At 38.1% G+C, this 22,287-nt stretch overlaps 1 protein-coding gene across 1 annotated transcript in view; it reads left to right on the plus strand.

Annotated features, from left to right (window-relative positions):
* The window catches only part of C2CD6 (C2 calcium dependent domain containing 6), a 133,595-nt gene that overhangs the window by 36,294 nt on the left and 75,014 nt on the right, over nt 1-22,287 (plus strand). The window contains exons 9-12 of the mRNA XM_040227921.1: nt 4,521-4,667; nt 13,615-13,720; nt 17,392-17,458; nt 20,951-20,994. Coding sequence (XP_040083855.1) covers nt 4,521-4,667; nt 13,615-13,720; nt 17,392-17,458; nt 20,951-20,994 — 364 coding nt within the window. The remainder of the gene's footprint in view (nt 1-4,520; nt 4,668-13,614; nt 13,721-17,391; nt 17,459-20,950; nt 20,995-22,287) is intronic.

The following is a 22,287-nucleotide window of genomic DNA, read 5'->3' on the forward strand; positions in this document are numbered from 1 at the left end:
GTATTGCTTGCGGAAATAGTCATCTCCTCTTCTGAGGCAGTTGCCATGCAAGATGATGTCGATTCTCCTTAAGACTCACCCTCGCAACACTCTTTACTTTTAGGCTTATAACTAGACGCAAGTCCCAGCAAGCTCCTAAAGGTGAGGTTCAAAGTGTGACCCATGAGGAAGTGCATTATACTCTAAAAAGAACTGCCTGAGTTTTCTCATTTATATATACAAAAATCCAGGGGATGTGTAGGGGTAAGGATATTTAAGGTATGGTATAATGGCAGCAGGACCATTAAGTTGGGTCATATAAAAAATTTACTGACATGGGCTAACTAAGTAGAGATTGTATGTTTAATTTGCAGCTTGAGGGGTTACATAGAACTCCTTACAGTGTGTTGGTTACTGAAACATGGATCAAATGATAACCCACTATGAGTGAATTGAAAAACCAGACCTAGTTTAGTTTAATGTAGAGGAAAGGATTCAGAGGTTAGGGAGATTATAGTGTTAGAGAGGATTTGTCATTTAAGACCTACTTATTCTGAGAGGCTGCAGAAGGCACACTGATTTTTATGAAGCTGAGAAAAAAGTTTGTGAGGGAATCCCCACCCTTGGAGATCCCTGTGATTGCTCTTCTCTGAGTAGACCTTGAAGTGGGAACTGCAGTCACTAGAATGAAAAACCTAAATGAATTGGGAGGAATTGGATCCCAGAGTCACAAGGCAGGTGTGGGTACAGTGCTGGACAGCAGAGTCGAAGCAGCAGAGTAGTCTGTCTCATGCAGAACCACGGCACTGGATAGTCGATCATGATATTCCTAGAAACAGAATATACAGAAAGTCTACTAAATTCTTGCTTGATCTGTATTAGCATTGAAGTTCTAGATCAAGTGAACAAAAGTAACCTAAATCATAAAAGATGATACCGTGAAAATGCCACACCCAATATGCCAGCAAATTTGGAAAACTCTGCAGTGGCCCCAAGACTGGGAAAGGTCAGTTTTCATTCCAATCCCAAAGAAAGGCAATGCCAAATAATGTTCAAATTGCCGCACAATTGCCCTCATCTCACACGCTAGCAAAGTAATATTCAAAATTCTCCATGCTAGGCTTCAACAATACGTGAACCAAGAACTTCCAGACGTTCAAGCTAGATTTAGAAAAGGCAGAAGAACCAAAGATCAAATTGCCAACATCCATTGGATCATAGAAAAAGCAAGAGAATTCCAGAAAAACATCTGCTTCATTTAAAGCCTTTGACTGTGTGGATCACAACAAACTGGAAAATTATTCAAGAGATGAGACTACCATACCACCTTACCTGCCTCCTGACAAACCTGTGTGCAGGCCAAGAAGCAACAGTTAGAACCAGACATGAAACAACAGACTGGTTCCAAATTGGGAAAAGAGTATGTCAAGGCTGTATATTGTCACCCTGTTTATTTAACTTATATGCAAAATACATCATGCGAAATGTTGGGCTGGATGAAGCACAAGCTGGAATCAAGATTACCAGGAGAAATATCAGTAACCTCAGAAATGCAGATGACACTACCCTTATGGCAGAAAGCAAAGAGGAACTAAAGAGCTTCTTGATGAAAGTGAAAGAGGAGAGTGAAAAAGCTGGCTTAAAACTCAACATTCAAAAAATGAAGATCATGGCATCCGGTCCCATCACTTCATGGCAAATAGATGGGGAAACAATGGAGAGAATTTATTTTCGTGGGCTCCAAAATCTCTGCAGATGGTGACTGCAGTCATGAAATTAAAAGACTCTTGCTCTTTGGAAGAAAAGCTACAACCAACCTAGACAGCATATTAAAAAGCAGAGACATCACTTTGCCCACAAATGTCCATCTAGTCAAAGCTATGGTTTTTCAGTAGTCATGTATGGTTGTGAGAGTTGGACCATAAAGAAAGCTGAGTGCCAAAGAATTTATGCTTTTGAACTGTGGTATTGGGGAAGATTCGTGAGAGTCTCTTGGACTGAAAAGAGACCAAACCAGTCAATTCTAGAGGAAATCAATCCTGAATGTTCATTAGAAGGACTGATGCTGAAGCTGAAACCCCAATACTTTGGCCACCAGATGTGAAGAACTGACTCATTGGAAAAGACCCTGATGCTGGGAAAGATTGAAAGCAGGAGGAGAAAGGGACAACAGAGGACAAGATTGTTGAATGGCATCACTGACTCAATGGACATGAATTTGAGCAAGCTCTGGTAGATGGTAAAAGACACAGAGGCTTGGCATGTTGCAGTCCATGGGGTCACAAAGAGTCAGACACAACTGAGCAGCTGAACAACAAAATGTCACTGTTGTCTACCACTTAGAATAGGGGCTTAGGGAGATCAGGTGGTCAAGAAAGTTTTAACTCTGATTCATCTCACAGGGGACCCAGTTGGTCCCCAAATCCATCCTGTAGTTATTTCCTCAGTTCTAGAATGCATAAACAGACATATTCAGCAGTTGGTGAATACCTCGCTTGACCTGTGGAATGAGGGATGTTACAGTGGGAGAGACCAAATGGAAGTCACTAGAGGTTCCAATGGTAAAACAAAAGTAATACCATATTACTGGAGGGATGGCAGAGATTTGTGCCATCATAGGGATTTCAAAGATGCAGAGATGGTGGTTCCCATCACACCCCCATTCAACTCACTTATCTTGCCTGTGCTGAGACAGATGTATCTTGGAGAATGACAGTAGATGATTGTAAGCTTAACCAGGTGGTGACTCCAAATGCAACTGCTGTACCAGATGTGGTTTTATTGCTTGAGTAAATTAACACATCTTCAGTACCTGGCCTGCAACTCTTGATTTGACAAATGCTTTTTTCCTCCATATTTGCTAATAAAGACCAGCCATAACAGTTTTCTTTTCACAGGCAAGACCAGTAGTACACCTTCACTGTCCTACCTCAGAGATATATCTCTTCCCAACTCTATAATTTAGTAGACAAGACTCTTGATTACTTTCTCTTATATAAGGTATACACTGTCCCTTCCAGTGATGACATGCTGATTTGACCTAGTGAGCAGCACTACTGTAGACCTATTGGTAAGATATTTGCATATCAGAAGATGGGAAATGTTAATCAAATTCGAGGGCTTTCTACCTCAATGTAAGTCTGATAAAATTTGAGGACTTTCTACCTCCCTGGTGGCTCAGATGCTAAACAAATCTATCTGCAATGCAGGAGACCTGGGTTCAGTCTGTGGGTTGGAAAGATCCCCTGGAGAAGGGTGTGGCTACCCACTCCAGTAATCTTGCCTGAAGAATTCCATGGACAGAGGAGCTTGGTGGGCTACAAGTCCATGGGGTTGCAAAGAGCTGAACACTATTGAGCGACTCTGACACATTTTTACTACTAAAGCGAAATTTTAGGGATCCAGACATGTGGCTTGTTAAGATATTCCTGCTGAGGTGAAGGGTAAGCTATTATGTCTGGGCTCTCCTACAACCAAAAAAGAGACATACCACCTATTGGGATTCTTGAGTTTTGGAGACAACATATTCCTTTGGGTAGGCTGCTCTGGCCAATTTACTCAGTAACCTGGGGAAAAAAATTATGTATATATATATATATTATTTTTTATTCTCTCATTTCCTTATCATGTAACATAACATATATTCACTTTATATCATAATATTTAAGTATTGTTAACCTTATGTCATAGTTATTTAAGTTTCAGGATATTAAGCAGAGAGTAAACATCACCCAAGGACTTTACGTCCTCTTACAGGGAAGGAGCTAGAGTTTATGGCTGTATTTATGAAGGAGAGTTGTATCATGTAAGGTGAATTATGACCTTTTTATTTTTCATTTATAAATAAAGCATGCTGTAAGGAGATGTTTATGGGTGCCAAGTTGACAAGGGGATGAACTTGTGATGGTTAATTTTTGTGTCCATTTGACTGGGCCATGACATAAAGATTTGAACCTAGAGATAAGGAGAGAAATCTGGGCTCAAATACTTTCTACATCTCCTTAGAACTTCAGATCCTTCTCTCCTTTCTCATCATTGCTATCCATAATCTTAGTAGTTGCTGCTGCTGCTGCTGCTAAGTCACTTCAGTCATATCTGACTCTGGCGACCCCATAGACCGCAGCCCACCAGGTTCTCCCGTCCCTAGGATTCTCCAGGCAAGAATACTGGAGTGGGTTGCCATTTCCTTCTCCAGTGCATGAAAGTGAAAAGTGAAAGTGAAGTCGCTTAGTCGTGTCCAACTCTTAGCGACCCCATGGACTGCAGCCTACCAGGCTCCTCCGTCCATGGGATTTTCCAGGCAAGAATACTGGAGTGGGGTGCCATTGCCTTCTCTGAAATCTTAGTAGTAGGAGTAGTCAAAAGGCCACTCTCTCAGTATTTCTGACTTCCTCTTTCCTAGCTCTGTTCTCTAGCAGTCCAATGTGGATATGTGAGCTTACAGTTTAAAACAGAGAATGATTCAAAAGTAGTAGCTAACATTGATTTTAGAAGAGTACTTTTGTATAATTTTGATATTTAATTTTATTACCATTTTCCAGAAATGTTATTATACCACAGCCAATAGCATATCCAGCATTCTTATCCCCAGACCTGAATGTTACTGTTGGGGCACCAGCTACAGCATCGCAGTCCAACCAGCCATCTGTCGTGCAACTTGAAAAACTTCAGCAACAACCCCGGGAAAGGTAAAAAACCAGACCTTAACAAAACAAAATTTTCATCTTATTTATGTATTATGTATATATTAATTTTTTCCTTTGAGACATGGGCTTGCTATTGGTCCAGAAAACTTCATCATGGTGATATTTCATGTGCCCAGAGGTTATTCCAGAGTTTTGCTTTAGCATATTTAAGGGTTTGTGGTAAAAAGTCATTGACATGGGAAGAAAAGGGGTGGGAATTCATTATAAGGGAGGAAGTACAATATTTGCTCTGCCTCTTCACTCAACAATATATTTTATAGGTCTCTTATGGTCTTTTCTATATTTCCCATGTTTCTTTCTCTATGCTTTAGATATTTCTTCTGATCTATCTTATAATCATTGAATCTGTGTTCTTTGTTGTTAAGCCAACTGAATTCTTAATTTCAGTTATTTCCTTTTCCGTTATGGAATTTTCATAATTTAATTCATAGTGCCACTTTTCTGCCAAAATCCTCAATCTTATCTTTTAGTTCTTTGAACATAATAATCATTGTTATTTCCAAGTTCATCCCTGATAACTTGATTATTTGGATTTCCTAAAAGTCTGTTTCTGTTGTTGGTTTATCTTCTCATAGTTTTTAGTCACATTTTCTGTTCTCACATGTCTAGTTGTTTTTATCAAGTGCCAAAGAGTGTATTTGAAAATCTGTAGAACTACTTTGAGGATCTTGATTATATATTTTTTACAGATAATATATAAATACATTTGCATCTGGTTGCCAACTAGCCTAGGAACACTAAGCAATCCTAGATCATCTTAATTCAGTTGAGAATGAAGTGATTTGGGCTTTCATTCCTTTTAAGGGTTTGTGGTAGAAAGTCATTGACATGGGAAGAAAATGGGTGAGAATTCATTATAAGGGAGAAAGTACAAAAGAACATTAGTCTTTTTATGGTTTACTATAGAGAGTTGGTGAGAAGTTGCTATAAAGCACAGAGAGCCCAGCCTGGCACTCTGTGATGACCTAGAGTGGTTGGAGAGGGAGAGGGGAGGGAGGCTCAAGAAGGAGCAGATATATGTGTAATTATGGCTGATTTGTGTTGTTGTATGGCAGAAATCAACACAGCATTGTAAAGCAATTTTCCTCTAATTAAAAAAAAAAAAGAGTGACACTAGTGTGAGGCAACCAGGGTACAATATTTAAGGAGGCATTTATTCTTGGGGAAGAACCCTTTAGGGTCCCAACTGAAAACTTAGGTGTTTACCATGGCTTCTCATCCTTAGCAGGGTCTGAACTCTGGTTTTCCCTCACTCTTACATATTTATCTCAGAGCTCTGAACTCTTCATGACCACAAATACCTTGAAGGAAAATGGCTCCAAATTATGGGCTCAAAGTCTCCAGACTTCTTTTCTGTCTGCAATCTTGGATCTGAAAATCCTTGCTGCCTTTATAACTGACTGATGCTTCCAAACAAAAAATTTTTAAATATTTTGTCCAGTTTTTTTTCAGTTGTCCAGTGAGATGGTTTGTCTGAAATAACCTATTCTATCATTGCCAGAAGTAGAACTCTTGAATATTTTAAAAATAGTGTTTATGTGTATGCATAGCTTACTAGACTTATAAATTAATTCACAAACATTGAGTTGAGTAATCAAGAAACCCCTTTTCCCCCTAGTCATATGTTTTATTCTTTTAATAACGTTTGTGCATGCGTGCTCGATTGCTTCAGTTGTGTCTGACTCTCCAAACCTATGGACTGCAGCCTTCCTAGCCCATCTGTCCATGGGATTCTGAAGGCAGAAATACTGGAGTGAGTTGCCAGGGGTTCTTCCCCACTCAGGGATCAAACCCGCATCTCTTATGTCTCCTGCATGTAGGTGGATTCTTTGCCACTTATGCCGTCTGGGAAGCCCTCAATAAAGTTTATTTATTTATAATTTTTATTGGAATATGGTTGATTTACAATTGTAAATTGATTGTCAACAAAGGTCCGTCTAGTTAAGGCTATGGTTTTTCCAGTAGTCATGTATGGATGTGAGAGTTGGACTGTAAAGAAAGCTAAGTGCCGTTGAATTGAGGCTTTTGAACTGTGGTGTTGGAGAAGACTCTTGAGAGTCCCTTGGACTGCACGGAGATCCAACCAGTCCCTCCTAAAGGAGATCAGTCCTGGATGTTTATTGGAAGGAGTGATGTTGAAGCTGAAACTCCAATACTTTGGCCACCTGATGCGAAGAGCTGACTCATTGGAAAAGACCCTGATGCTGGGAAAGATTGAGGGCAGGAGGAGAGGGTGACGATGGAGGATGAGATAGTTGGATGGCATCACCGACTCAATGGATGTGGGTTTGGGTAGACTCCAGCAGTTGGTGATGGACAGGGAGGCCTGGTGTGCTGCGGTTCATGGGGTTGCAATGAGTCAGACACGAATGAGTGACTGAACTGAACTGATTTACAATGTCTTGTTAGTAAACAAGACATTTTTGTCTCTTGTTATGGTCTTTGGCTGATTTATTTAGTTGTCCATTTTATTCTTTTAGCACTTGGGGTGTAAGATTGCCACTTTCTTCTGGCCTACAAAGTTTCTGCTAAAAGATTTGTTCATAGTCTTATGGTGGCTTTTTTGTACATAGCAAGTTGTTTTTCTCCTGCTGCTTTTAAGATTCTCTCCTTGTCTTTCATTTTTAGCAATTTAATTTTAATGTGGCTCAGAGTGAGTCCTTTGAATTACTTTTATTTGGAACTGTCTGGACTTCCTTGATCTGGTGTCTCTTTCAACTGGTTAGGGAAGTTTTCAGTTATTATTTCTTTGAGTAAGCATCTGTCCTTTTCTTTCTCTCTCCTTCTAGTTCCCCTGTAATAAATATATTGGTCTACTTGATGGTTTATCAAGTTCCTTAAGCTGTCTTCTCTCTTTTTCATTCTTTTCTGCTTCTCTGACTGGATGAATTTCATTGCATTGTCTTCACATTCCCTGATCCTTTCTTCTGAATCATCTGGTTTGCTCTTAATCTCTCTGTTGAATTTTTGTTTGGTTATTGTATTCTTCAGCTCTGTGATTTCTGTTTGATACTTTCTAGTATTTTCTGCTTCTATGTGAAATTCTCACTTTGTTCATGATTTTTTCTTCTGACCTTGATGAACATCTTTATGAGCATTATTTTGATTTCTTTATCAGGCAAGTCACTATCTCTGTTTCATTTATGTCTGTTTCTAGAGTTTTATCTTGTTCTTTTGTTTGGAACTTATGTTTCTGGAGTTTTATTCTTTTGTTTAGGACTTACTCCTCTCTTACTTCATTTTCCTAATTCTCCATATTGGTTCCTGAACATTAGATAAAACAACCACCTCTGTTAGTTTTGGTATTGTGGTCTCCTGTAGGAAATGAACCTTATCATCAGCCTAGTCCAAGTTCTTGGTTGTCCCTCACACCTTTGTGACTATCCCAGTCACCTTCTTTGTTTTCAGTGACCCTCCCAAGACTTGAGGGTGTGTCAAGACTTGTCAGTGTCCCAAACGGGAGGACTTCAGTCAGCACCTACATTCAGGCTGATTGGAAGGCTGAACCCCCAGGTAGATGCTGGAAAAGTATGTAGTCAGAACCCTTCCAAGGAGAAACTGGTAAGACTTTTTTTCCTGTTCTCTCTGTGCTGGGTCTGTGTGTATATGCACAGGGTTGGTAGCTCTTGTACCCATTAAGAACTTCTTCTTTGTGTGCTGTAGTCCTGTGGACCGGAAAATGCAAACCCTGCTGACTATGATGTCAGGCAGTCCGGGGACCTGTGCCTCCGATGGCAGCCACAAAATCTGGGGTGCCAATAGTGTGTACAAGCTCTTTCCTTGGAGATACTGGTGATCTGGGTCAGCCTAGGAGAGAAGGGATATATGGAGTCTGCTGGCTTCCCTGGTTTCCTGCTGCTGCTGCTAAGTCGCTTCAGTCATGTCCGACTCTGTGCGATCCCATAGATGTAAACCAACCAGGCTCCCACCACCCATGGGATTTTCCAGGCAAGAGTACTGGAGTGGGGTGCCATTGCCTTCTCCTAGAAGCATACTAAATTAGAGGCCTGACCCTCAAGCAGCAGGTTTTACAGAATTCAAGTAGGCTTTTTTTGGGGACGGACTGGGAGATGTACAAATTTGCCTACTGAGCCTTGGGCAAACAGGTATGGCAAGCCCTTAGTGAACCCATTAAGAACTGTTTATTTATTTTTTAACCTTGTGTGTCTCCTGGTCACAAGGTGTGACCTAGCAAGGTGTTTTCAGGGCCTGTCTTTAAAGTGACAGTCTTGAACTTGGAGCACTAGATGCAGAGTCCAAACTTTTCTGCCCTCAAGTAGATTCCTTCCCAATTGCACGGCATTATGTCAGGGTTAGGTTTATGATGAAAGTGTGTCTCAGCCTCTCTTACCCATTTTGTTGTGCGTTCTCTTTCATTTGTCCAGTGTTTCAGAGTTGCTCAGTTACTTCTAGATTTCTCTCAGCAGGATTTCTGTTTCTGGATTTCTTTCTTGCATAGCTGTAGATTAGGTGCATCTTTGGGAGGAGATGAATGAGTTCAGAGGCTTTTTCACCATCTTGGAGAGAAATGCACAAATTTCTTCAATTCTTGGCTAAAACACAACTAGATCATCATAACAGCTTCTTCATTCAGAGTGGCTCCCTGAGCTCCACCTGCTGAACCTCAGCTTGTTTGGATTCCAGTGACATGGATGGCTGTTGCTCTGTCTTCTCTTGAATGGCAGTACCACCCAACCCCCTTCTTTCTAGAAGAATGGGTCCCCCTCTGCTCACTGATTCCCAGATATCTATCTCGTGTATTTCAGCAATCTAAGAATGTTATTTTGCTCTGTATTATCTTCTTCTTATAACTATTGGATTGGCCAAAAATTCCTTTGTTTTTTTTTTAATGTAAAAAATAAGACACATATTTTTCATTTTTACCAAGAAGTTTATTGAACAATGTATTCACCATTTTGTTCTACTACCTTCTCCAATTTTTTAGACGACTTCATAATTCCATCTTCCCAACTCTTTTATCTTTTTGAGCAAAGAACTGTTCCAGGTGCCTTTTACAGTCTTCTAAGGAATTGAAAATTTTTCCATTAAGAGAATTTTGTAAATTGAAATAAATGAACATTCGAAGGTGCAATGTTTGGTGAATACAGAGGATGAACCAGAACTTCTCAGCCAAGCTGTGACAGTTTTTTCCTTGTCATCAAAGAAACATGTGGTCTTGCATTATCCTGATGGAAGATTATGTGATTCTGTTGATTAATTCTAAATGCTTTCTGTTGAGTGCTGCCATCAGTTGATCTAATTGGAAAGGTACTTACTGAAATTCATCATTTGGTTTTCCAAAAGGAGCTCATAATAGGGAAATTCCTTCCAAACCCACCATATACAAAACATCACCTTCTTTGAATGAAGACTGGCCTTTGGTGGTTGGTTGGTGGTGGTTCATTTTGCTTGCCCCATGATCTTTTTTCTATTCCATATTATTATGCAGTATTGACTTTCATTGCCCATCACAGTTTGTTTTAAAAATGGAATGTTTTTTATGTGTTTTAAGTAGGGAATTGTGTGTGGAAATACAGTCTAGGATTTTTTCACTTAACTTACGTGGAATCCAAACATCAAAATGATGAACATAACTAAATGTGTGTATTTTCAATGCTTGATTTGGATGTTTTGAGTATGTCAGCTATCTCCCACATGATATAATATTGATTAATTTATGTCTTGATTTGATTACTCTCTACACCAACTTGTCTACCCAACTGTGGAGCATCATCGGCAAGAAATCTCTAGCACAAAATTTTTCAAACTGCTTTTGACATGTTCAATCAGTCACAGCACCTTCTCCGTACACTGCACAAATCTTTGTGTTTCTGTTGTGTTTTTACCTTTCTTGAAATAATGAAGCAGAATATGCCGAAAATATTGCTTCTTTTCTTCTGTCCTCAATATTAAAGTGGCTACACAAAAGTTCACCAATTTTGATAATTGTTTAAATGCATACTTATTTAGCAACTGTCACAATACAGTCTAACAAAATTGTTTTGAGTGAAGGTAACCAAAGCCTTTGACTGTGTGGATCACAATAAACTGTGGAAAATTCTGAAAGAGGTGTGAATACCAGACCACCTGACCTGCCTCTTGAGAAACCTATATGCAGGTCAGGAAGCAACAGTTAGAACAGGACATGGAACAACAGACTGGTTCCAAATAGGAAAAGGAGTATGTCAAGGCTGTATATTGTCACCCTGCTTATTTAACTTATATGCAGACTATATCATGAGAAACGCTGGCCTGGAAGAAGCACAGGTGGAATCAAGATTGCCAGGAGAAATATCAATAACCTCAGATATGCAGATGACACCACCCTTATGGCAGAAAGTGAAGAGGAGCTAAAAATCCTCTTGATGAAAGTGAAAGAGGAGAGTGAAAAAGTTGGCTTAAAGCTCAACATTCAGAAAACGAAGATCATGGCATCTGGTCCCATCACTTCATGGGAAATAGATGGGGAAACAGTGGAAACAGTGTCAGACTTTATTTTTGGGGGCTCCAAAATCACTGCAGATGGTGATTGCAGCTATGAAATTAAAAGATGCTTACTCCTTGGAAGAAAAGTTATGACCAACCTAGATAGCATATTCAAAAGCAGAGATATTACTTTGCCAACAAAGGTCTGTCTAGTCAAGGCTATGGTTTTTCCAGTGGTCATGTATGGATGTGAGAGTTGGACTGTGAAGAAAGCTGAGCGCCAAAGAATCTATGCTTTTGAACTGTGGTGTTGGAGAAGACTCTTGAGAGTCCCTTGGACTGCAAGGAGATCCAACCAGTCCATTCTGAAGGAGATCAGCCCTGGGTGTTCTTTGGAAGGAATGATGCTAAAGCTGAAACTCCAGTACTTTGGCCACCTCATGGGAAGAGTTGACTCATTGGAAAAGACTCTGATGCTGGGAGGGATTGAGGGCAAGAGGAGAAGGGGACGACAGAGGATGAGATGGCTGAATGGCATCACTGACTCGATGGACGTGAGTTTGCGTGAACTCCGGAAGTTGGTGATGGACAGGGAGGCCAGGCGTGCTGCGATTCATGGAGTTGCAAAGAGTTGGACACGACTGAGTGCCTGAACTAAACTGAACTGAACCACTAAGTGCTGCTTGAGCCATCTTATGGGAAAAAATGAAAAAACCTTTTGGTCAACCCAGTACTTTGGCCCTGATAATTCTCTATTGCTTGTCTTATATGAAATTATTTTCCTGAATTTTTTGTAGAAGACTTGGTATAGAAAACTCTTCTAGTTTCACAGAGCTCCCACTTCTGAAGTTTTTATTTGGTGTTTAAAAATACAGTGGGGCTTCCCTGGTGGTTCAGATGCTAAAGAATCTGCCTACATTGCAGGAAACCCAGGTTTCTGCAAGCCCTGTCTCAAAGCAGAGACCTGGCTGGTCAGTTTTGATTATTCTCAGTGGTTAGACTACTCCAGTCCTCTTAGTTCTTATCATGAATCCTTTGTACTCATCCACTAACGGAATGAGCAAAACCCTCCCAGTTTCAACTGCTATTCTCAAACTGGCTGGCTGTGCTTTCTTGTGACTGCCTGTTGGCTGTTTGGGGATGACTTATTCTCACATTCATCAGATGCCCCTGTTATACCCGTTGCTTTCTCCCATATATTCACTGATACCATGGAAGTCTTATGTGTATGGGGTTAATAGGAAAACCTTGTCACATGATTTTGTTGTAAATGTTGCCTGTAAGTTTTGGGGTATGCTGGCCAGATACTGTGAGTTTTTATGTAGATATTTGGGAAGATTCAAAAACTATACTGTCACTGCTTCTATCATCATCTTGGAATTTTCCTTGTTTTATAAAACTTTTATATTCATAATACTTTATTGTGGTATCATTTGGGGGGATTTATTTAAACAATCATCTGTAAGTAATAACAGCTGTTTCTTTGTTCCCAATCCTGAATCCGTAACTTTGTTTTCTTGTCATTCTGTGCTGGCTAGAAGCTCCAGTTAATGTCTGTTATAAATAGTGGATATCTTTATTTTGTTTAGGATCTTTCATGGCAAAGCTCATAACATTAAAAAGCCAAGCACATTATTTATGTAGTTTTTTTTTGCTGATGTCTTATACCAAATAAAGTAAATTATTTCCTTCTCTTCTTTGTTTTCTATGAGTTTTTTATTTTAATCATAAATGGCCATGGGATTTTGTCAAATTATTTTTTTCTTTTAATCAGCTAAATTGTATGTAAATTATATTTTTTATTGTTAATGTCAAAATATCCCTATATTCCTGGAATAAAGCCACCTTGTTCATGGTATATTATCTTTTCCTTATACCACTAGATTTTTTGTACTAAAATTGTATTTTATTTGTAAGATTTGCATCTATGTTTGTGAGTGAGATTAATTTTCCTTTTTTGTAATGTCCTTGTTATGCTTTATTATCAAGATCAGTGTCCTCATGAAATAAATTGAGAAACATTTCCTCTTTTCCATTTAATTCTTGACAATTATAAATTTCTTGGATTAGAAACAAAATTCTTGTCTTTTTATTTATTTTATTACTGAAGATATATATGTACTGAATAATTTAAAAAATATGTATATATTGTTTACATAATGAAACCAATATATATATAGAATAATTTCTAAAATATATGTGTATAACTTAAAAATAATAAGACCATCCCTAGATATTTACAATATAGGGTTAAGAAATACAACATTACCAATATTATAATGTGTTTTATGTGCCCTTATATGATTACATCCCTCTCCAGGAAACTACTACTCTGAATTTTATTGTAATCTTTCTTTTTCCTTTGTATCCTTAAACAATATATTGTTGATTTTTTCTTTAAGAACTTTATATAAATGTATCATAGTGTATATGTTGTTCTTTGATTCATACCATATATATTCTTCTGTCACTTTTTAAGTCTGTGACTGATTTCTTTCTTTAGGCTGGAAAAAATGAAAAAAGAATATAGACATCTAAGTACATGGGCAGAAAAAGCTAGCTATTTAGAAGGACTTCTTACCCCAGGATTAGAACATAAGGAACCTAAGGTAATTAACATACTGCATTGTTTCATATATAGATTTTTATTTTAAAATTATGATAGTTAAAAATAATGATCAAAAGCCTGTTCTTTATGTCTGTGTCTCCTTTGCTGCCCTGTACTCACAGATGGAAAGAACAGACTTTGGACTCAGTGGGAGGAGGAGAGGGTGAGATGGCTTGATGGAAGAGCTCTGAGACACATACATTACTATATGTAAAACAGACAACTAGTGCATGAAGCAGGGCACCCGAAGCCAGTGCTCTGGGACAACATCGAGGGATAGTGTAGGGAGGGAGGTAGGAGGGGAGTTCAGGATGGCGGGGCACAAGTATACCAACGCTGATTCATATTGATGTAAAACCATCACAATATTGTAAAGTAATTCTTCTCCAATTAAACAAATAATGATCAGACACTGCTTATTTTTCCCTCTCTTGTTGTTGTTTAGTTGCTATGTCTGACTCTTTACGACTCCATGAACTGCAGCACATCAGGCTTCCCTGTCCTTCTCCATCTCCCAGAGTTTGCTCAAACTCTTGTTCACTAAATCAGTGATGCCATCCAACCGTTTCATCCTCTGTCATCCCCTTCTCCTCCTGCCCTTAGTCTTTCCCAGCATCAGGATTTTTTCCAGTGAGTGGGCTCTTTGCATGAGGTGGCCAAAGTGTTGGAGCTTCAGCTTCAGCATCAATCCTTCCAATGAATATTCAGGGTTGATTTCTTTTAGGATTGACTGGGTTGATCTCCTTGCTGTCCAAGGGACTCTGAAAAGTTTTCTTCATCACCACAATTCAAAAGCATCACTTCTTTGGTACTCAGCTTTCTTTGTGGTCCAGCTCTCACACCCATACATGACTACTGGGAAAAACCATAGCTTTGACTATACAGACCTTGGTTGGCAAAGTAATGTCTCTTCTTTCTTAATATGCTTTTTAATATGCTGTCTAGATGTAGATATAGCTTTTCTTCCAAGGAGCAAGTGTCTTTTAATTTCATGGCTGCAATCACCATCTGCAGTGATTTTGAAACCCAAGAAAATAAAGTCTCTCACTGTTTCCATTGTTTCCCCATCTATTTGCCATGAAGTGATGGGACCAGATGCCATGATCTTTTTTTTTGAATGTTGAGTTTTAAGCCAGCTTTTTCTCTCTCCTCTTTCACTTTCATCAAGAGGCTCTTAACTTTCTGCCATAAGGGTGGTGTCATCTGCATATCCGAGGTTATTGATATTTCTCCCGGCAATCTTGATTCCAGCTTGTGCTTCATCCAGCCCAGCATTTCACATGATGTACTGTTGCATATAAATTAAATAAGTAGGGTGACAATATACAGCCTTGACGTACTTCTATCCCAGTTTGGAACCAGTCCATTGTTCTATGTCCAATACTAACTGTTGCCTCTTGACCTGCATACAGGTTTCTCAGGAGGCAGGTAATGTGGTCTAGTAGTCCCATCTCTTTAAGAATATTCCAGTTTGTTGTAATCCACACAGTCAAAGGCTTTAGCACAGTCAATGGACCAGATGTTTTTCTTTAGAATTCTCTTATTTTTTCTATGGTCTAGTGTATGTTGTGGAGAAGGCAATGGCACCCCACTCCAGTCCTCTTGCCTGGAAAATCCCATGGACAGAGGAGCCTGGTAGGCTGCAGTCCATGGCGTCATTAAGAGTCGGACACGACTGAGCGACTTTACTTCACTTTTCACTTTCATGCGCTGGAGAAGGAAATGGCAACCCACTCTGGTGTTCTTGCCTGCAGAATCCCAGAGACGGGGGAGCCTGGTGGGCTGCCATCTATGGGGTCGCACAGAGTTGGACATGACTGAAGTGACTTAGCAGCAGTGTATGTTGGCAATTTGATCTCTGGATCCAGCTTTTACATCTGGAAGTTCTCAGTTCACACACTGCTGCAGCCTAGCTTGAAGGATTTTTGAGCATAGTTTCTATACTTTCATATTCTGATAGTGTGACATTCAGTAAATATTGATTACTTATAAGGTTTAGTTTTTAACAGCTTTGTTGAGATATAATTCAGATACTATACCATTCACCCATTTTAAGTGTACAGTTCAGTGACACTAAGTATATTCATACAGTTGTGCATCCATTGTTGTAATAAATTTGAGGGTATTACTATTACCCCTAAAAGAAACCCCATACCTCTTGGCCTATGACCTCCAAACCCTCAATGCCCCACCAGCCCTAAACAATAACTAATGTATTTTATGTCTCTATAGATTTGCTTGTTGTAGATATTTCATACAGATGGAACCATACAATATATGGTCCTATGTGACTTACTTCTTTCACTTAGTATAGTGTTTGCAAGTTTTATCCCTATTGTAGCATGTATTAATACTTCATTTCATTGCCAAATATTTCATTGTATGGATATACCTCGCTTTTATCCACTCATTAGTTAATGGACATTTGGTTGTTCTCACTTTTTAGCTATTATGTATAATGCTGCTATGAATAGTCATGTGCAGCTTTTTGTGTAAATGTATGCTTTTAATTCTTTTGTGTATATACTTAAGAGTGCAATTGCTAAATCGTATCATAATTCTGTTTAACTTTTTCAGAAACGGACAAACTTTTCCACAGAAGCTGCATAATTTTACATTTAACCAGCAATGTATGAGGGGTCCATGTCTTCTACAAAACTTGTTATTATTATTATTTTTAAATTTAATTATAGCCATCCTGGTGGGTTTGAAGTAGTATCTCATTGTGGTTTTCATTTGTATTTCTTTAATGACCCATGATGAGAACAACTTTTCATGTGGATACTGGCCATTTGTGTATCTTCTCTGAATAAATTTTTATTTATATTTTTGGTTATTTTTTAAATTTAGCTATTTGTATTTTTATTGTTGAGTTGTAAGAGTTATTTATACATTTTGGATACTAGACCCTTATCAGGTAGATAAGTAAGGCTTAATATTTAGAAGTACAATCTAATATATACATTTTGATCTGGCTGTAAAGGATTCATGGGGATTTCAGTGAATAAAGAAAATGTTAACTAAAATCACAGCCTTGAAATGGTAATTAAACATATTTTTTAAAACATATTCATGTTTTTCAAAGCCTGTGAGATAATTGGGCAGGCTTGTGCTATGATAAGATGAATCAATTAGCATTTGCTAATACATAATTTGTATTTTAGGGAAATTAGGAGACTTTTCAGTTAAGGAACTTTGGACTTTGGGTTCTCATTGAAAAGTCAGTATTTTATTAGAGCCAGTGGTCACTCTACTTTATAATTCTCCTTAAAATTTTTTAAAGATCCATATCCCTTTGCAGTTGATAGACTATAATGAATTCCAGTAAACAACTGATCTATTTCCTGGGGATATCCTCTTATACCCCCTGAAATTAAACATGATGTCATTTGTCTTGTAATCTTTTTCTCTCATGCATTCAGCATTCAGAAACCCTATCAATTCTTGGATCTCCTCTCCCTGGACATCAACTCCTAGCCAGGGTGTTAGTACTATTTAAACAGTACTATTAAACAGTACTATTTAAAATAGTACTGTTTGCTTTTCTCACAAACCCATATTCTTGTCTTCTATAATTTTTTAAGTGTTAAAAGAAGTTATGAAGGCAGAGAAAAATGTTTTAGCTCTTTAAACATTTCTCCAATGTTTTCTTTTTTTTTTTTTTCCTTCTAGGAAAGTAATATCAATGAGATACTAGAAAGCCAATTGGAAGAGAGACCTACAGATACTATAACATCAGGTTATATAACTAATTTACTTTTGTATTTATTATTAAGATAATTAAAACAGGGTGGTTATATCACAAAAAGAAAACCAGTAATCTGCTTTAAGTAGATTTCATTTTTTGCTAGGGAATAAAAATACATTTCATTATAGTCTTGGTATATAGTATTTATTTTGTAACACTCCAAAGAAAAGAATTAGACCCAATAAAGAATTATTTTTATTTTTGATACTCCTTTCCTCCTTTAAGACAAGAAAAAAGTTAAATCTTATCTATAGTCTATGAAAAGGTATGTTGTTGAACATTGTTAACTGTAGACCTACTGATTTCTTTTATGTGGAGGGTGTGTGTGTGTGTGTAAGAGAAAGGGAAAAGGGAAAAAGTTGGACAGGAAATAAAGTTAGCATTAAATCTGGGAATGTCATACAAATTATCAGTGCGTGTGTGCATGCTAAGTCGCTTCAGTCGTGCCTGACCCTGTGGGACCCCATGGACTGCAGCCCACCAGGCTCCTCTGTCCATGGGACTCTCTAAGCAAGAACATTGGAGTGGATTGCCATTTCCTTCTCCACAAATTATCAGTAATATATTTAATTAATAAAAGATACTGTTCATGCAGCTTTAAGAAAAATCTATTAAAAGATTCACTTAGTAAGTTAAAATAGATGCATGATACTCTATCTTTAAAATCTTGGATTCTGCTGATGTGGATTAATGATTTATTGTTATAAGTTTTTGCCACAGGTTATTTATCTAATTCTACTTCTCCAGCTACCTCAGACTTTGATATATTCATTTCCTAACTTCTGAGGATCAACCAGCCTAGCCAAGCTATTTCATCTTTAATCTGCCCTTTAACTCAAGTTTTAGGTTGTAGCAGAATCATAGCTTCCCTCTTTAATATCACTGTTGCATATTGGAGGTTAACCTTTCTCACTCACTAGTGGTTGCTATCTTTATTTTTCTTTAATTTTTTTCAATTATCCTAGGAGTTTATTTCAGGTCCCATTGGATCCTCTGGTGACTTCTTTCCTTTTGTCATTCCAATAGTTTCCTGTAGTTACAGCTAAGTGATTTACTGATCACTATGTTCCAGGCATGTTACTTGGATTATATAAATCAGTCATCATAGCAGTCAACTGAGGATGCTATTATTATTTATCCACATTTTTACAGATGAGAAAACTGAAGATCAAGTCAGTGAGAGGTCACATAGCCATTTATTTGAACCTTGTCTGTTTGATCCAAGAGCTCAAGCTTTAAGCCATGTTGTTGCACACGTTATGTATACTTGTACCATTCCTATAAGATAAACTGTCTCTAGTTTGATTTACTTGTGAGAAAACCAAGGCTCAGAAAAATGAGCTGACAGTAGTCATGCAGCTAATAGTGACCTTAATAAATTCTATTTTTATTAGACTTGGGCATTCCATTTTATCTCTGTATTTAATCCCTTTCCCTTTTAGACTTTTTTCTTTGCTAAATATGTATTGTTTCTATGAAAGTGAAAGTGTTAGTCACTCAGTTGTGTCCGACTCTTTGTGACCCCATAGACTGTAGTCCACCAGGCTCCTCTGTCCATGGAATTCTCCAAGCAAGAATACTGGAGTGGGTTGCCATTTCCTTCTCCAGGGGAATCTTCCCAACCCAGGAATTGAACCTGGGTCTCCCGCACTGCAGGCAGACTCTACTGACTGAGTCACCAGGGAAGGCCTATATATTTCTAGGAATATTTTATATTTCTAGGAAGATTTTGTAAGTGCTTCAGTTAGCCTCTGTTGCAAGGTCCTAGTTTTTTGGTTATATACAGCCTTATTCTAATCTCTTTTTCCAGTCCCAACCTTATCACTAACCATCTGGGATTTATTTTATTTCCTCTTGATTTTTACCAGGATATACTCAGTTTTCATTCCAATCCCAAAGAAAGGCAATCCAAAAGAATGTTCATACTACCACACAATTACATACATTTCACATGCTAGCAAAGTAATGCTCAAAATTCTCCAAGCTAGTCTTCAATAGTACATGAACCAAGAACTTTCAGATGTTCAGGCTGGATTTAGAAAGGCAGAAGAACCAGAGATCAAATTGCCAACATCCATTGGATCACAGAAAAAGCAAGAGAGTTCCAGGAAAACATCTACTTCTGCTTCCTTGACTGTGCTAAAGCCTTTGACTGTGTGGATCACAACAAACTGTGGAAAATTCTTAGAGACGGGAACACCAGACCACCTTACCTGCCTCCTGAGAAACTTGTATGCAGGTCAAGAAGCAACAGTTAGAACTGGACATGGAACAACAGACTGGTTCCAAATTGGGGAAGGAGTGCATCAAGACTGTATATTGTCTCCCTGCTTATTTAACTTTAATGCAGAGTAAATCATGTGAAATGCTGGGCTGGATGAAGCACGAGCTGGAATCAAGATTGCCAGGAGAAACAGCAATAACCTCAGATATGCAGATGACACCACACTCATAGAAGAAAGCAAAGAAGAACTAAAGAGCCTCTTGATGAAAGTGAAAGAGGAGAGTGAAAAAGTTGGCTTAAAGCTCAACATTCAAAAAACAAAGATCATGGCATCTGGTCCCATCACTTCATGGCAAATAGATGCGGAAACAATGGAAACAGTGTCAGACTTTATTTTGGGGGGCTCCAAAATCACTGCAGTTGGTGATTGCAGCCATGAAATTAAAAGACACTTACTCTTTGGAAGAAAAGCTATGACATACTTAGACAGCATATTAAAAAGCAGAGATATTATTTTACTGACAAAGATCCATCTAGTCAAAGCTATGGATTTTCCAGTAGTCATGTATGGATGTGAGTTGGACCATAAAAATGGCTGAGCACCAATAGAATTGATGCTTTTGAACTGTGGTGTCAGAGAAAACTCTTCTCTGACTTTGAACTGTGGTGTCATTCTTCAAGGAGATCAAACCAATCAATCTGAAAGGAAATCAGTCCTAAATATTCATTGGAAGGACTGATGCTGAAGCTGAAGCCCCAGTACTTTGGCTACCTGATGCAAAGGGCTGACTCATTAGAAGAGACCCTGATGCTGGGAAAGATTGAAGGCAGGAGGAGAAGGAAACGACTAAGGATGAAATGGTTGGATGGCATCACCAACTCAATGGACATGAGTTTGAGCAAGTTCTGAGAGGTGGTGAAGGACTGGGAAGCCTAGCAGGCTGCAGTCCATGGGTTTGCAAATAGTTGGACATGACTGAGTAACTGAACAACCAATATTATATGCCTGTTTCAATGTCTTATGTTGATGTATCTGAACTGTTATCATATTATACTTTTTCACTTTATACTTGTTCATTTACTCCTCCATCTTTCTAGAGATTCATCAGCCTGTTTTTATGACTATGTAGTGTCTATGTTTGAATAGCTGCTTTGATTTAAATTGCTCTTATTCTTGGTGAGAAAAATTGTAATGATGTTTTATTAATCCATAATGTTATTTTATATATAATAAAATACTTCTATAAATTTCTTAACAGGTATCTATCTTATAAAGGAGGAAGCTGAGACTATTCCAAGTGAGGTAAGGAACCTTGAAAGAGAACTTCTAATAGTTACTGTTTATAAAGAGGTGAAATATTTATAAACAGAAAATATTTATAGATGGAAGGAAAAAGCACTCAAGAAGTTATTTAGTCTTCATGGTTATTTCTGATAAGCAATATTTGTACAGTTATGTGATTCATTTAAGTTAAATTATACTGTTAAAGGGGAAGTTTCAGCATTAAATTGTAACACTTTTAAGTATATATGACTATAGGGGACAAAAGGTGTTTACAAACCAGGGGGAAACAAGTTTAAAAAAAAAACACATGAAGTTCTATATCTCAGATATGGATGCCACAGACCTAACTACATTCTGTGCTTTTTCTCTGTAACTATATACTCCCTGTAATATGCAATCTCCATAATAATAGTCTATATTTTATAATATATTTCAGTTCAGTTCAGTTCAGTCGCTCAGTCGTGTCCGACTCTTTGCGACCCCATGAATTACAGCACGCCAGGCCTCCCTGTCCATCACCATCTCCCGGAGTTCACTCAGGCTCAACATCCATCGAGTATTATTTACTTTTAGCTAATTTTACAGAAGGTGAAAGTGAAAGTGAAAGTGAAAGTGAAGTCGCTCAGTCGTGTCCAACTCTTTGCGACCCCATGGACTTAGCCTACCAGGCTGCTCTGTCCATGGGATTCTTCAGGCAAGAATACTGGAGTGGGTTGCCATTTCCTTCTCCAGGAGATCTTCCCAACCCAAGGATCGAACTCTGGTCTTCCGCATTGCGGGCAGATGTTTTACCATCTAAGCCAGGTATCAATTCCAAAAGCCAGTGGACCCCTATGGAAACCAATAAATATAAAAGGTTCTTTTGTACTACTTGACAAATAGGATTTAATGATTTCTATTCTTGGGCCACTGGCTCCCCAAATACCAGTTGAAGAGTCAATATACACTGTTTACCATAGTCCAAGAAGAGACAAAAAAGGCAATATAGGGAACTTCTCATACAGCTAAATTTACTTAACAGACTTTTATCCTTTCTTTTATGATACTATTACTTGTAATATTTTACTATTAAAATTTATTTTATTTTATTATATAATTGTGATTTTTATGATATTATTTGTATTACTTTGCTATTAAAATTTCTTTTGTTATGATATATTGGTGATAGTATAGTAACAGTAAAATATCAGACACCTCGATTTTCCTTCTTTGAGATGTTGCTGATTTATAAAACATGAATATATGAGGACTACTACTTTATAATGCAATATGATCATTTTATGGATAATCTCTGTAGTCCATGGCGGCAGG

The sequence above is a fragment of the Oryx dammah genome, unplaced genomic scaffold (genome assembly GCF_014754425.2).
Source record: "Oryx dammah isolate SB20612 unplaced genomic scaffold, SCBI_Odam_1.1 HiC_scaffold_27, whole genome shotgun sequence".
NCBI lineage: Eukaryota > Metazoa > Chordata > Mammalia > Artiodactyla > Bovidae > Oryx > Oryx dammah.